The sequence below is a fragment of the Eumetopias jubatus genome, unplaced genomic scaffold, assembly GCF_037043125.1.
Source record: "Eumetopias jubatus isolate StellerSeaLion01/CBP00866 unplaced genomic scaffold, mEumJub1_p1.0 scaffold_12, whole genome shotgun sequence".
NCBI classification, from domain to species: domain Eukaryota; kingdom Metazoa; phylum Chordata; class Mammalia; order Carnivora; family Otariidae; genus Eumetopias; species Eumetopias jubatus.
In genome coordinates this window covers 25,229,132-25,243,638 of record NW_028274818.1, presented here as the reverse complement: position 1 = coordinate 25,243,638, position 14,507 = coordinate 25,229,132, and the positions used below count along the sequence as shown (strand labels likewise).

Genomic DNA, 14,507 nt, shown 5'->3' with positions numbered 1-14,507 from the left:
CTCCGCTAGAAATCCATATTTTCAAAAGTTCTCTGTGAGCTCACTGAAATTAAGGATGGGGCCAGCTCCGTGCATCCGTGCCCCCAGATGTGTGCAGTCTCAGCTCTGTCTTTTCACTCTGTACCCCTGCCCTCCTCCTTCAACAACTGCTCTTCAGAAAACATTTCAAGTCACTTACATTCTCTTACAAATTCATGTCAGTCCCTTATTTTCCCAGGGACATTTGCCTCGTATGTCTTATTTCTAATTATGGTCTCCAGTTAAGGGGATTCCAAGCATCGGCTAAGAAGCGAACGTGGTTGGTAAAATGTGCAGCGGGAAGAACCTTCCTTCTGGGGCTTCTGTGTTGTCGCCTATAAACTGAGTGGGGGGTGTTTGATTTCTGGCTCTGGAATCTCTGAGATGTTGGTTTGTCGGGTGTTAGTAAAAGCTCTTTGTATTAGTCAGGTTTCTCCAGAGAAACACAACCGATAGAATGAATGCACCTAGAGAGAAAGGCTTATTACAGGGAATTGGCTCCCACAACTGTGGAAACTGACAAGTCCCAAGATGTGCAGGTGGAGTTGGTGAGCTGGAGACCCGAGGGAGCCAGCGGGTAGTTCCAGTCCAAGTCTGAGGGCCTGAGAACCAGGAGCACTGAGGTGTAGCTCCAGTCTGAAGGCCGGCAGGCTCAAGGCCTAGGGAGAGCCGATGTTTTAGTTTGGGTCCAAAGGCAGGAAAACGTTGATGTCCCAATTTGAAGGCAGTCAGGAAGAAGGAATTCTGTCTTGCTCAGAGGAAGGTCAGTTTTTACGTTCTGTTCAGGCCTTCAACTGATTGGACAGGGCCCACCCACATTTGCTGTACTCAGTCTTCAAATTTAAATGCTAATCTTATCCAGAAACACCCTCACAAACACAACCAGAATAATGTTTGACCAAGCATCTGGGCATCCCATGGCCCCATCAAATTGACACAGAAAATTAATTGTGGAAGTAAATGATGGATCAGGTTTGAGGTTTGAGAGGCTGGGGTGGCTGTGAAGGGCATAAAGAGGTAGACAGAGCCCCCAACCCTGTGAAGGAGCTTCCCTGCCATGTGCAGGTGAGTCACCTGAGGCTGCTACCCCTCAAGTGTGGGGCAGTGAGTTCAGCCCACCGGGGAGGGCTCAGGCTGTGAGCAGGCCTTCAGGGCAGCAAGCGGGTGGAGAAAGGGAGATGGGTGTGGTTCCCAGATCAGCCCCACAGAGAGGCCACGGGACAGTGACAGTGAGGTTAACACTGAGGCAATCAGCGTGAGGCACATTTAGGATGCAGAATCAATGAGACTCAGTGGTTTTCTTTATGACTAATGCATGAAGACCAAGAAAATGTATGTACGATTGATTGAAATGCTCGTGTATTTCAAGTGTTCATTAGGTGAAAACCACGTGGAACTTGTTTCGTAGAAGGAGATAACCTTTGTCCTCGTGGAGCTTTCCCCTCTCCTTTACACTCCTGCGTATGGCCGGTACTTGTCAGACTGCCTGCACTGGTAGAAGTAACTTTCACCAAACCTGTCTTGTTTTCCCACGGCGAAATCTGAGCACTCGAGAGCAAGGACCACACTTCATGCATCTTCAGAACCCCCCACTTGGTTGTATGCACCGTGGTGCCTTCTGCCTCTCGGGTAGTCTGTAAACAGGAATGGTTGATTAGTTGGTGCATATCAGAAGGTGGGGAAAGACGGATCAAAAGTCCTTCACCTTAAAAAAAATAATAACCTTTTTATTTTGGAATACCATTAGATTTACAGAAAAGCTTCGGGGATAACGCAGAGGCTTTTTGTAGACTCCTCACCTGCACCTTTTGTAATCAGCGTTAGAGCAAACATAGCTCTGAATCCGTGTGCCCTTGGACATGTCACATCCTCCCGGTTGGCCTCAGTCCTGTCACTGGTGAAAGAGGGGTAACAGTGTCTGCCCCACCCCCCATGAGGACATGCTGTCCTCATGTCACTGGAATAAAGTCACTGGGATGAGGCCAGCCTGTGGGGTGGTCTGTGGGTCCGGCCTGCTGCCCCCAGAGCCCGCTGCCTCCCCCGGGACCTTGGGCTCCTGGCAGCCGGCAGGCAGCACCCAGTGCACCTCCTCGCCTCCCCATCTGAGCTGCCACCCTGTCTTTCGTCAGCACAGCCCCGGGGCTAACGTAGGTTCTGGCATATGGGAAGGTGGACAAATACTATTTGATGAAAGGGAGGAGAGAACATGACCTGGGGACCATAAAGTGCTCAAAAGTTTCTGGGGGAGTGGGGGCACCGGGCACAGAATGATGGAGAGGTCAAATGCCGGTAAGGGGCAGACCGGGGTCAGGCGACCCTGTCACCAGGGCATGCCTCCCAGTGTGTGCAGAGGTCCAGCGACAGTGCTGGGTGTCAGAAAGTCCCTGCCTCAAACGGGCCTCCAGCCAGTGGTGACGAGGTGGCCAGGTTGCTGTAATCAAATCGGACCCTGGAAACCAAGGGTTTTTTTCCCCAAATGCACAGCAAGTAAGCCGAGACCCCAGCTGCCCAGCGGCTGTTCCCCCCTCCACTCCTCCTGCTCCCCCAACCCACTATACCTGGCTGGCCCTGCAACCACAGGCACCCCAGGCCAGAAAGAAGACCCACGAAGGTACAAAGGAAGGTACAAAGGACGGGGCACCCCTCACCCAACCCCACCCCCCTCCCCCTTTCTCCAATTCCTAGGCTCAAACCACAAGCTAGGACCTGGGGCTCCGTCTCTCTCTGGGAGATGGGCAGGGTCCAGCCTGATGGGGCCAGAGCAGGCCGTGGAGTAGTCCGACCCTTCCTCTCTCCACCACAGAAGAGATCTGATTTTTCCCTCCTCTAGACTCTCTGGTTTCTGCTCTGCATTTTCCACTCGTATCCTACCTCATACGTATTGGTACATTTGATTCACAGATTCTTGTTCTCACCTAAATTCAGTGGTCTTTTTTTTTTTTTTTTAAGATTCTTCCTTTATTTATTTGACAGGGAGAGCACAAGCAGGGGGAGCGGCAGGCAGAGGGAGAGGGGGGACGCAGGCTCCCTGCTGAGCAGGGAGCCCGACGCGGGGCTCGATACCTGGATCCTGGGATCGAGACCTGAGCCGAAGGCGGACACTTAACTGACCGAGTCACCCAGGGGCCCCTCAATGGTCTTTAGGGACACAAGCAGCTTGACTGCGCTTGTCTGAGACCCCATGTGGAGAGGACTCCCTAGCGTGTCCCTTCGTCGTGAGGTCTTTGAGGCTGCTTGCAGCCTCCCCCTCCTCTCGAGTCCCCTTTCTTCCCGCTTCTCTCCTCCCCTGTCCTTCTTAGCAAATTGGTGTTTCCATGAGGAATGTAGTTGAAAACCTGAGGAACTACCAACACAAGGCCCCAGTGCCTGTGAGCTCGTGTAGCTGGTCCCAGACATCGAAAGCCTGTGCTAGAAAGGCCCAGGTGAGGGCGCCTGGGTGGCTCAGTCGTTAAGCGTCTGTCTTCGGCTCAGGTCATGATCCCAGGGTCCCGGGATCGAGTCCCGCATCGAGTCCCACATCGGGCTCCCTGCTCAGCGGGAAGCCTGCTTCTCCCTCTCCCGCTCCTCCTGCTTGTGTTCCCTCTCTCTCTGTGTCTCTCTCTGTCAAATAAATAAAAAAATCTTTAAAAAAAAAAAAAAGCCCAGGTGAGCCCGAGCGTCCCCGGTCTCCTCTGGCGTACTCCGAAATGGTCTGTGCCGGCGAGGGCGACGGCTACCGGCCCAGCGGGCCAGGTTCCGTGTTCTGGTGGCAGACAGGCTGACGTTGATGGTTGACTGGTGGTTCTTATTTGCTTTTTCCTACATCCCACACACACAAGCAGACACTAAAAGCCTCTGGGCCAGGCCTGTTTCAGTGTGAGAGAAATTAGAGACGTAAACTGTGTGTGTGTGTGTGTGTGTGTGTGAGTGTGAGTGTGTGTGTTTACAGTCTTGAAACTGAATTGGAAGTATCAGTATAAACTTGCAGTGTGTTTACGTTTTAAAAAATCTCCCAGCTTTATCCACTGGAAAGGACTAAATCCAATGACATACCCAGTAACGGGCACCCCTGATGCAGATCTTATGATCTCTAAAAACCTTACCCCACAAAAAGCAATCAGAGACCCTTAGAAGAAAGAGCTCCTTCCGAGTCTGTAACAGGAAACACACAAGATGAGCCTGGACATCTAGTCATGCCCGAAAGCAAAGAAGCTCTCAAGGACCAAATAAGATGGTGTCAAAAGGACTCAGAAATCAACTTGAAGAGGCTCCCATTGGCCAACAGTAGGAGCGATACAGGCATGGACGACAGCTGCAAAGGCCCAAAGCACATCAAATATGTTTAAGTCCATTAACACGTAACGACACTAAGGGAATAGACCTCTCTGGCATCATCAGGGAAGTTAGGGAATCCATTCGTTATTTTGAAAACTGGTAAATAGAAGGAAAGAGTCAAGCACTTTTTGAAGAAATATGATTTTCCACTGCCTATGAAATAATGGGTATAAGTAAAGATATCAGTGACTACTAACATCAAAAAAGAAAGACAACCAGACATGCGCCCCTCTAAGGAAGTACACACATCTATTAGGTATTCTTACAAAACCAAATCAATCTGATCTGGTCTCTGACTTTAATTACCAATTTACAGAAAATACAGGGGCAGTAACATGGGACATGTCACTCTGGCAATGTAATCTGCAAAATGTAGATGATCTATAGGAAAACAACCCAGTTTCTTTAACAAATGACAAGGGGAAAAAATGAAAACTACGGAGGTACCTGCGGATTACGAGAGATCTAGGAGACATATCAACCAACTGGAACATCCGGAACTTATTTAGGTTCCAATTTGAGCAAAAACTATACAAAATTATGGGACAGGGAAATGTGAACACTAGATGTTTGATTACACTAAGAAATTATTTTTTGGTCTGATCATAGTAATGTGGCTATGTGTTTTTTGTTTGAAAGTCCTCACCTTGTAGAAAAACATTCTGAAGTACTTAAGAATGAAGTATGAATGAAACAAACTGAGGGTTCCTGGAGTGGTGGGGGGTGGGAGGGATGGGGTGGCTGACAGACATTGGGGAGGGTATGTGCTATGGTGAGTACTGTGCATTGTGCAAGACTGTTGAACCACAGATCTGTACCTCTGAAACAAATAATGCAATATATGTTAAGAAAAAAAAAAGAAGATAGCAGGAGGGGAAGAATGAAGGGGGGGAAATCGGAGGGGGAGACCAACCATGAGAGACAATGGACTCAGAAACAAACTGAGGGTTCTAGAGGGGAGAGGGGTGGGGGGATGGGTTAGCCTGATGGTGGGTATTAAAGAGGGCACGTTCTGCCTGGAGCACTGGGTGTTATACACAAACAACGAATCATGGAACACTACATCCAAAACTAATGATGTATGGTGATTAACATAACAATAAAAATGTTTAAAAGAAGCAAAAAAAAAGAATGAAGTATGAATGAATGGAATGAAATCAGCTTCAAAATTATGTAGAAAGAGTATAGAGAGCTATTGTTAAATGAGTTAAGTATTTAAAGGCCTCTGTCCTTATGATGGGACAATCAAATCTGAATCTAATCAAGCCTCTGGATCTTGTCACCAGCTCAAAGGGTAAAAAGGAGAGGAAGAAGACCATCTTCGATAACACTGAGGGTACAGTAACCCGATACAGAATGTGGGCAATTCTGGAGGAAAACATGGCTCTTTCTTCACAAATGCATGGCCAAAAAAAAAAAAAAAAAAATTAAAAAGAGGGAAATTGTTAGAGTTGAAAAGAAACCAGAGACATGGCCGCTAGATACAGTTTATCTTGGTTGGATCTTGATTTGAACAAACCAACTGTGAAACGCCATTTTTTGATTAATTGGAGAAAATTATACATGGATTGGGTAATCAGTGATAATAAGGAATTGCTGTTCGTTGGATATGTTCATGGTATTGTGGTTAAGTTGCTAAAAAGTCCTACTTCTTAAAACACACGCTGCAGTATTTACAGGTGAAATGAGATTGCGTCCACCGTATGCTTTAACAGTACCTCCCCCTCAATGGGTCGGGGAGGGAGAGTAGATAAAATTAAAATGGCAGAATGTTAGTAACTGTTAAAATTGGGTTCATTGTACCAGGCTCATTATTCATCTATGTTTGAAATTTTCCATAATAAAAAGTTAAATATAGAACATTTTAAAGATTTATTTATTTGAGAGAGCACAAGCAGGGCGAGGGGTCGGGAGGGGGAGGAACAGAGGGACAAGCAGACCCCTTGCTGAGCTCCAGGACCCTGAGATCATGACCTGAGCTGAAGTCAGACGCCCAACTGACTGAGCCACCCAGGCACCCCCCCACCTTTTTTAAAGATTGTATTTATTTAGAATAAAATATAGAACATTTTAAAAATAAAGCTAGTCCTTTTAAAAAAAATTTTTTTTATTTATTTAAGTAATCTCTGCACCCAGTGTGGAGCTCAGACTCCCGACCCCAAGATCAGGAGTCACATGCTCTAACCACTGAGCCGGGCAGGTGCCCCAAATAAAGCTAGTCCTGCACATGGTATTAACTGTACAGACCACAAGAATCCGGAATGGGAAGGCCAGCCAAGTGTGGAAGGGTGAGAGAGGTGGCATGGCAGGGAAGACTCTGAATCTGACCTAACCCCGGCAGGAAGGGTGAAGGAGACAGGAACCAAAAGGCTCAGTGATGTTGAAATTCTAGCCTACACGTGCCAGGTTCCCTCCTACTTCCTATTGCTATAGTTGATAGAGGGTGCTTGTTCCAACTTTTTGGCCACATTGTGAGCCCTTTGAGAAGGAAAATGTCCCCACTCTCCTGCACTCCGTGTTTTTCCTGCCCCCCCACCCCCAAATTTCCAAACAAACTCTCTAATCCAAGGGGTAGCACATCCAAGCCCAATCACCAAACATTGGACGAGTACTGGTCTATGGCTCCATCTGCTGGTGACACTGGGAACTGAAGCTACCCAAACAGGGTCTCTATTGAGAAGGAAGCTGAGGGTAATTTGAGAGAGATCTGTGCCTTCCCCATCAGGAAAGATAAACACAAGCCCATGAAACATATAAGAAGCCTTTAATTTCATCACCATAAACATTATACTCTGATTGCTCACATACAGTATAAAATATTTACTCCACTAAATAAATAAGACATAACATTATTGCAAACGGCACTTAAACCCCCCAGAGATAAGACTTCCTTAGCCCAGGCAGGGGGTACTCCTGAGTTTCTGTGCGAGATTCCCCAAGCACAGGTATGCCCTGGGGGCAGAGACGGATAAAAGCTCGAGGAGCCACACTCCGTGCTTCTTTCTGGTCCTGCAACAGCCCCAGGGAGAGGGCTGTGGAGCCAGTGGGGAAAGGTGGGGGGTGGGCAGCTCCTTCATCAGCCCAGCCCTAGAGAGAGCAGAGGGGAGTGGAGGTGGGGGGCAGGCTGGGTGAAGAGAGGAGGGGAGGCTAGGGAGGTTAGGGAGGCTGCTGAGACCTGGAGCCCCACCCTCCACTTACCCCCAGCTCCCGCCCCCCCCCCGCCGCCACCCCCGCCCCGGCCTTGGGTAACAGGATTTGGGATATCAGCTGGGTAAGCAGAGCTTCCAAGCTCCTGGGTTAGGTAGTTTTGGGGCCAGACCAATCACCCAAGGGAAGACGATTCTGGCACTGCTCAGCCCAATAAACCAGCCATCTCCCAGGACCCACAGGGGATCTCACCTCTTAGACACCGAGATGGCAGAGCTGGGAATTGATTCCCCTCTACTTAGTTAAATAAATAAGTTAAATATTTAAAGGCCTGTGTCCCTATGATGGCAACACAGGGGCCAACAAGCCATGTCCTGATAAAACGTAGTTGTGGGGGGATGGGAGAAAGGCAGTGCTATGCAGCCAGGCGGCTTCCTCTCTCCCCACCGGACTCTTACCCACAAATAACTTTCATATTCTCAAATCCTGCGGAGGAGTTTCACACTAGAAACTTCCATGCAAGAGCAACATGGAAGGAATCTATAGCATAAGGGGGCTTGGAGGTGAGAGACCAGATGGTTGAGGTTACTCAGCTCTCCAAATCCCTTCTCTGGCTATGTCTTGACCAGGACACTAGCTGTTAACCCTGCCTGGGTAATCCCCCTGCAGAGTCCTGCATTCCAGTGCATGGAGCTAATGAAATGCCCTACCCTTCGGGCCTCCCTGTAGAAGTCCAGACTGAAGTCTGGACCACCAGTCAGCCAGCCCTGAAGACTGGAGAGAGAGAGAGAGAGAGAGAGAGAGAGAGAGAGAGAGAGAGAGAGAGAGAGAGAGGCCCCAGGCCCCGACCTGCGCAGCTCTGCACCTCACCACCACGGGGTGGCAGCAGAGAGCCACACCACGTTGGCAGCAACAGAAACTGGAAGGCTAGGAGGCGCCGGATCCAGAGAGGGGATGGGGGAGGGCCTGCGACCCCGGGAGGCAGCCCCTGCCTAGGTGGGCCGGAAGGATTCTACACCGAGTATTTGGCTAAGTCGCTCTTATCAAATACCACCTGTGTAGCAAAATAAATGGCCACCAAACCAAGGCCCGCGGCCGACACCATGTAGGCAGTGACAGACTGGCTGAGCTGAACGATGGAGCCCATAAACAGGGACGGGGCCACCTGGGACAGCAGGAAGGCACTGTCCAGGATGGCTAGGTCCAGGCAGATGCCCCGGCCCGGAATGACCTGGGCCTCAGGCGGCTCGCCCACCACCACACGCATGGAGACGTCACAGGCGGAGGCCCCACAGAGCACAGGTGGAGAAGGGAGGAGGCCGCTACCTCCAGCACCCATGTGTCCATTGGGGAAGGGAGATCCGGTCTTGGGGCCCGGTGCAAAGCCGGGCATCGGGCTGTCCTCACTGGCACTACTCCCGGCATCTCCTCGGTATTTGGGCAGGAAAACCTGGGAGGGGGAGACAAGGAGAGGCAGGAATCAGCCCCAGCTCTGAGAACAGACCCCGGCATTCACGCCAGGGGCTGGAAGAAACCAGGCAACCGGCCTTCATGACAACTGTGCAGCAGGTCAGAAAACCAAGCAGACCCTCCTTGGTCTGGGTCTAGTTAGGACTCTCCGCAGGGGCAGGGGGTGGGGAGGGGACAGATCTGAATTCAGAAGTCTAGGTCTCCTCTAGCCTCTCCTGGAACCAGTAAGTGGCAGACAAACTCGGACTGCAGGTCAGGAAGAGAACAGAACCCCAAGGTAAAGGAAAAAGACAGAATGAAGACAGCTGAGAAGAGAGGTGTGTAAGAACAGAGGAACAAAATCCAAAGGTGGGGCCCCTGATGGCCCAAACCCCCACACAGGCTCTCTTAACCCTCCTACTTCCTGCCCCCACCCCGCACCACCACCACTTCGCCCTGGGATAGCCGCCTCAGCCTCACAGAGAGAGGCTCTGCTCCCACTGAGGTCCCAGGCCCCTGCTGTGAGGTCGGTCCATGGCCCCAGAATGAGGGCAGGGAAGGCCCAGAGGACTCAGCCTGGAGGAAGAGAGGAGCAAGAAGAATCTTCCAGACTCCTTTAGCCTAGCTGTGCTAATGTTGAAGCCCTTCTTGCTTCCTACTCACTATGTGCCTTAGATCAGGGTAGCCTGCCCCTGCCCAGAACGCCCTATTTAAGGACAGGGCCAGAATTCATCCCCCACTGTCCCTGTGCCTGCTAGTGCCCCACGTGGAAGGGCTCTCGAGTTGGCTGCGCTAGAGCTGGCACCCGTGGCGGGGCTCAAAAGGGAAGCCTACAGCTCTTGGTGCGGCCAGAAGTAGGCAAGGCAAGTACAGACCGTGTATGGGGCCAAGTGTGCCACCAGTGGGCCTCCCAGGCCCTGTCCTCCCTGCCTGCCACCCCGTCAAGAGGCCCCTAGCGCTAGACACGCTCCGCAGTCCGAGGGGAGGACCCGCCCGGCCATGTTCCCCGGAGCGAGTGGGTATGCCCAAGCCTGGCCTCTGGACACCAGCCCCCAAGCCCCCAGCCGGGCAGCAGCAGAATGGAGGCTGATGAAGGTTATCAGTGTGCTGACAGGGGCCTCAGAGACCAGGCTACCCCAACCAAAACCCCGGCCCCTCCCTCCACACCCCCCCACCCCTGCAGCTACCTATTCAGTTACCCACCCTCCTAGCTAGCTATTTCTCTGCTACCTCACTCATGCCCTCCAAGGGGCCACCACATCCTCCCTATGGTCTGGAAGCTCTATGGAGGCAGGCCTGCGTCTCCTCCCTCAGGACACTCCAACCTCTTACCCTCTGGGCAGAGCTCTGGACCCAGGGCTGTAGCTCACTGAGGCCAGTGAAGGGCACAAAGGTGACTACACAGCTTTGGTCAGGAGGCTGCCCACAGAACGGGGCCCCCAGAGGGGCTGGCTGGTGTGGGGCCAAGCAGGAAGGAGGCCCCCAACTTACAGTGGCCAGGCGAGCGGTGTCAGGCGCGTCAGGCTCAGAGATCCGCCGTGGGGGCGGGGGAAGGGGACGGAGGCAAAGGTGTGAGGCAGGAAAAGAAAAGAGAGAATTAGGCAGAAAAAGAAGATAAACCAGAAAGAGAAGGGGTAGTGAGGAGCCTTCCCCACCTTGGAGAACAAAGCAGCACAGGGGTCGGTCACAATGCCCCTCCCTGAATAAAGAGAGCCCTTGCCAACACCAGACCACCCCCACTCACCGGCTGCTGAAGCCAGGTGCCCCAGAGGTCATCAGGCCCAGCCCCACCCCCCATCCCCTCCCCACCCCACGCCTCTGCCTAGAACCACCCAGCCCAGACTGAGGGCTTCCGCTAGCCTGATTCTTCAGGATTCCCAAAGAAGGATTTAGCATTTCCTGCAATCATCCACTCAAGTGCTTTATAGTCCTGACACCAGGAAGTCATTCCCAGAATCTAATCTACACCTTCCTTCTGCAGCCCACGTCTCTGGCCCTGGGCTACATGCGCTTCCTCTCGGATCAAAGAATGACTTCTCCCGCACGTCTCTGGCCCGACACCGATCCATTCAGGGCTCCTCCGTCTCCCCTCCACCCCCGCTCCACCCAGTGGCCAATGTGAGTACCTGCTTCTCGCGGTGGTAGAGGGAGGCTAGCGTGTAGGGCAGGATCTGCAGGGCGGAGAAGGTGAAGCCGGTGAGGGCGGCCGACGCGGTCACCACGGCCACACTGCGCGACAGGCACATGGTGCCGGCAGCAACAGGGAAGGCCACCACGCTGGCCAGATAGACGGCCCGGGTGCCGAATCGCTGCACCAGCCGGTCCATGACCAGAGAGAAGAGCAGGGAGATGGCGCATTGCAGGAACAGCCCCAGGCTGCCCATCCGGACCCCTGCGGGGTGGGGTAGAGGAGGAAGTCAGCCCCGGAGCAGGAAGAGGCCCAATACAACCGGGGAGGGCTCAGAACTGCGGGCACCTGCTGTCCAAGCCTCGCTGTGTGGACCAGACCTGCTCCCCCGCATCATCCCCACCCGGCTGCGGCAGCCCGAGCCGAGGTTCTTCCACTGCCCTTAGACGATGCGGCCAAAGCCTCTATCGGTTGTTTTGGGGAGGCCTGGCCTAGGGCTCGGCTCTCTAAGAGGGTGCGAGGGAACACCGAGACAGCTCTGCCGTGGGCCCCAGGACAGAGCTCGGGACTGCCTGAACTGAAGGTCTGGCCTGGGAATGTGGCGAGTCAACAGGGGGTGCAGAGGGCACACTGAAGTTGGGGCCAGGCAGACCGGAGACCCGGCCTTGACTGCCCTACTGCCTCTGTTCCTTAACTAAGCTTAGCCTTTTCTTCTGGCAAATGGGGGCAATGACTCTGAGCAAACCTCTCTGCGGCCCGAGGTGCTGTGGAGACCGCAAGCCGCGCTGCCCTGCACCGTGGGGGCCGCGTGCACAGACGGGGCCCACTGTCCTGACAGGGAAATCGGGAACCCAGACGCACAGCTACGGGCCGGCACAGACTGCACAGACTGCACAGACTGCACAGACGGCGGGCCGTTCCCTGGGGGGCGGTGGGGAGGGGAATCTCTCACAGCGGGGGGCCCCCCCCACCCCCCCTCCCAGGCTGTTGAGGCCTTACCTTCATCATAGTGTCTCCGGGCCTCGGTGCCCGGCTCGGCCCGGGGCACACCCTGGTACAGCCCCTCGCCTACAAAGTCCGTGTAGAACAGCGTGAAGGTCATGAATGCCATCCAGCTGCACAGCTCGGCCATGAAGAGTCTGCGCAGGGTGCGAGGCACACGGCAACAGAGCTGGTGCAGCCGGGGAAACAGGGCGCCCAGGTTCCGGAAAGCCAGGCGGGTGTGGCACGGCCAACAGTGTGGCCCCGAGGGGACCGCCAGCCCTTCCGTCACCTCGGCCGGACCCAGCGCTGCCTCCTCGGCCACAAACAGTGTGGCCGCCACACAGGTGAGGAAGATGAGGGTGAGCAGGCCAAAGAGGCACTCCTCCTGGGTGCCCAGGTAGGGGGCCAGGGCACTGGCGTCCCAGTCGATGGCAGGCAGGAGGTAGCCCAGGCAGCCCCCGAGGCTGATCATGAAGGCATAGACAGAGAAGGCCTGGCGACAGTGGTCTGGGTCCCGGAAGAGGTCAGAGAGCAGGGCCTCCAGCGGGGTGAAGCAAACCTGGCCGCAGAAGTCCAGCAGCCCCACCCCCAGGATCAGCAAGGCCAGCTCCAGGGGCCTGGTGTCCGGGCATAGCAGCCCCGCCAGCCAGCCGGCCCTCGGGATGAGGAAGAGGCTCAGCAGGACGCCCAGGGACAGGGCCCAGATGAAGGGCCTCCGGCGACCATAGCGCCCACGCCAGTGGTCACTGGCCGAGCCTAGGAGTGGGACCGAGACGAGGCCCAGCACTGGACCGATGCCTGCAGGAAGGACATGTCGTATGAGCCAGAGGGGCCGTGGGGAAGGGGGACCAAGCTCCTGGACAAGGACGGAAATGACCAAGATCCTAATCACATGCAGGACCCCCCTCCGTGCTGGAAATAGCGAAGGGTATGTCACAGACTCTAGTTTAGTCCTCGCAGCTAGGATCACTAACGCCCCATCTTAAGATGGGCAAACTGATGCACTGAACAACTGGTAAGTGAGCCTTGAGCACAGGCACCCAGGTGGGGGTGGGGGGCAAGAGGCGGAGTTTTAACAGGCAGTCCGACCCCAGAACCTGTGATCCTGGGAGCCACCCCAGGGTGACCACTTGCCTTCTGTGGCTTTTGTAGAACACACCTGCAGTCAGGGGCCCACCCCAGGCCCTAGGGGTAAGAAAGAGCCCTGGCTGGGAGACCCCGATCCTAGTAATCAGTAGCTAGCCCTCCAGCCTGGCTGAGTCACCCAACCGCTTATCGGCCTCCATGACCTCTTCTGTGAAACGGGGGACCCCAAAGGCTGTTGCAAGGATTAAACGAGTAACAGACAGAAATTAGAATGGGCCGGACAAAGGTGAAGAGCAGTGTCTCCCATGCGCCCAGCATTGGGTAGGGGTCTGGGGTATGGAGGTGACCACGGACTGTCCCTGTGTTCTTTTCCGGTTGGGCCCCCCCCGCCCCGCCCCAGCCCACCGCACCCCCTCCGCCCAGCAGTGCCCACCCGCCAGCTCCACGGGCTCCGGAAGAGCAGGCAGCCCCCTCTCCCGCTTTGGGCAGAGGCACTGTCTTCCTACCTCCTGGGTGTCATGGCTCTGGAGCAGGAGGGAAGGAGGATGTGGTGACTCACCTAGCACCATGGTCATGAACTTCTCCTCGACCCCCACTTCCAGCAGCAAAGGCGGCACGTAGGTGATGCCGGCGGCCAGGCACACCTCTAGGCCGAAGGTCAGCAGGTTGACCAGCAGGAGCTGGGCTTTCCGATGCCGCAGCAGGCGGCCGGCCCACAGCCTCTGGGCCATGGTGGGCTTCACACGCTCCACAGCTGCCGAGGCTCAGCCCTGCTCCAGACGCCCAGGCCTCTCCTCCTTGCTGCCACCAACTGCCCCGGCCTCGGCCAGGAGCCCATGTCTGCCAGCCTTCCGTGTAGGTCGGGCTCCTCAGCCCGTGCTAAACGCCGGTGGCCGCCGGGTGCCTCGGTGGGGACATAGCTCATCACTCGGATCCTGGAAGGACAGGGACAATCAAACCCAGCCTGTGAAATCCTGGCAACCGGGCCTCCAGGATTTGCTCTGAGTTCTCTGAACGCTGTTCACTCCCAGGCTGACGACGGTGTGGCCGTGCCACCTCCTACTGCCAATCAGGAAATGCATGTTAATATTAGCCTAAGGCTGACATAACTAATAAGGTAAATATGATTTCTAAACCTCAGCACACTCCAGGGCCAAACAGATGTCCGTTTTTCTCTGTTTTGGAATATCTTTGCCATTGCCCTTGCCTGCTGGTAGGGAAAAAAGAAAAAAAAAAAAAAAATCAAACCAACTGAATTCCCAGTTCCCCAGGCCCTGTTATCAAGGTGCCCCTGGAGACCCTCTGCCAGGCCTGGTGTGTTTGCTTTCTCTCTCCACATCCCAAAGCTGGGCTGTTCAATTCCCCTTTGTTATGAGTAGCA

At 54.2% G+C, this 14,507-nt stretch overlaps 1 protein-coding gene across 1 annotated transcript; it reads right to left on the bottom strand.

The window, feature by feature from the left end:
- Nucleotides 1-7,567: 7,567 nt before the first annotated feature.
- SLC45A3 (solute carrier family 45 member 3) lies at nt 7,568-14,183 on the bottom strand. The gene is made up of 4 exons (XM_028120294.2): nt 13,686-14,183; nt 12,056-12,838; nt 11,055-11,320; nt 7,568-8,929 (listed from the first exon to the last, which is right to left on the bottom strand). Exons 1-4 carry the CDS (start codon nt 13,855-13,857, stop codon nt 8,492-8,494), a joined length of 1,659 nt encoding a protein of 552 aa, XP_027976095.2. The 5' UTR covers nt 13,858-14,183; the 3' UTR covers nt 7,568-8,491.
- Nucleotides 14,184-14,507: the final 324 nt, after the last annotated feature.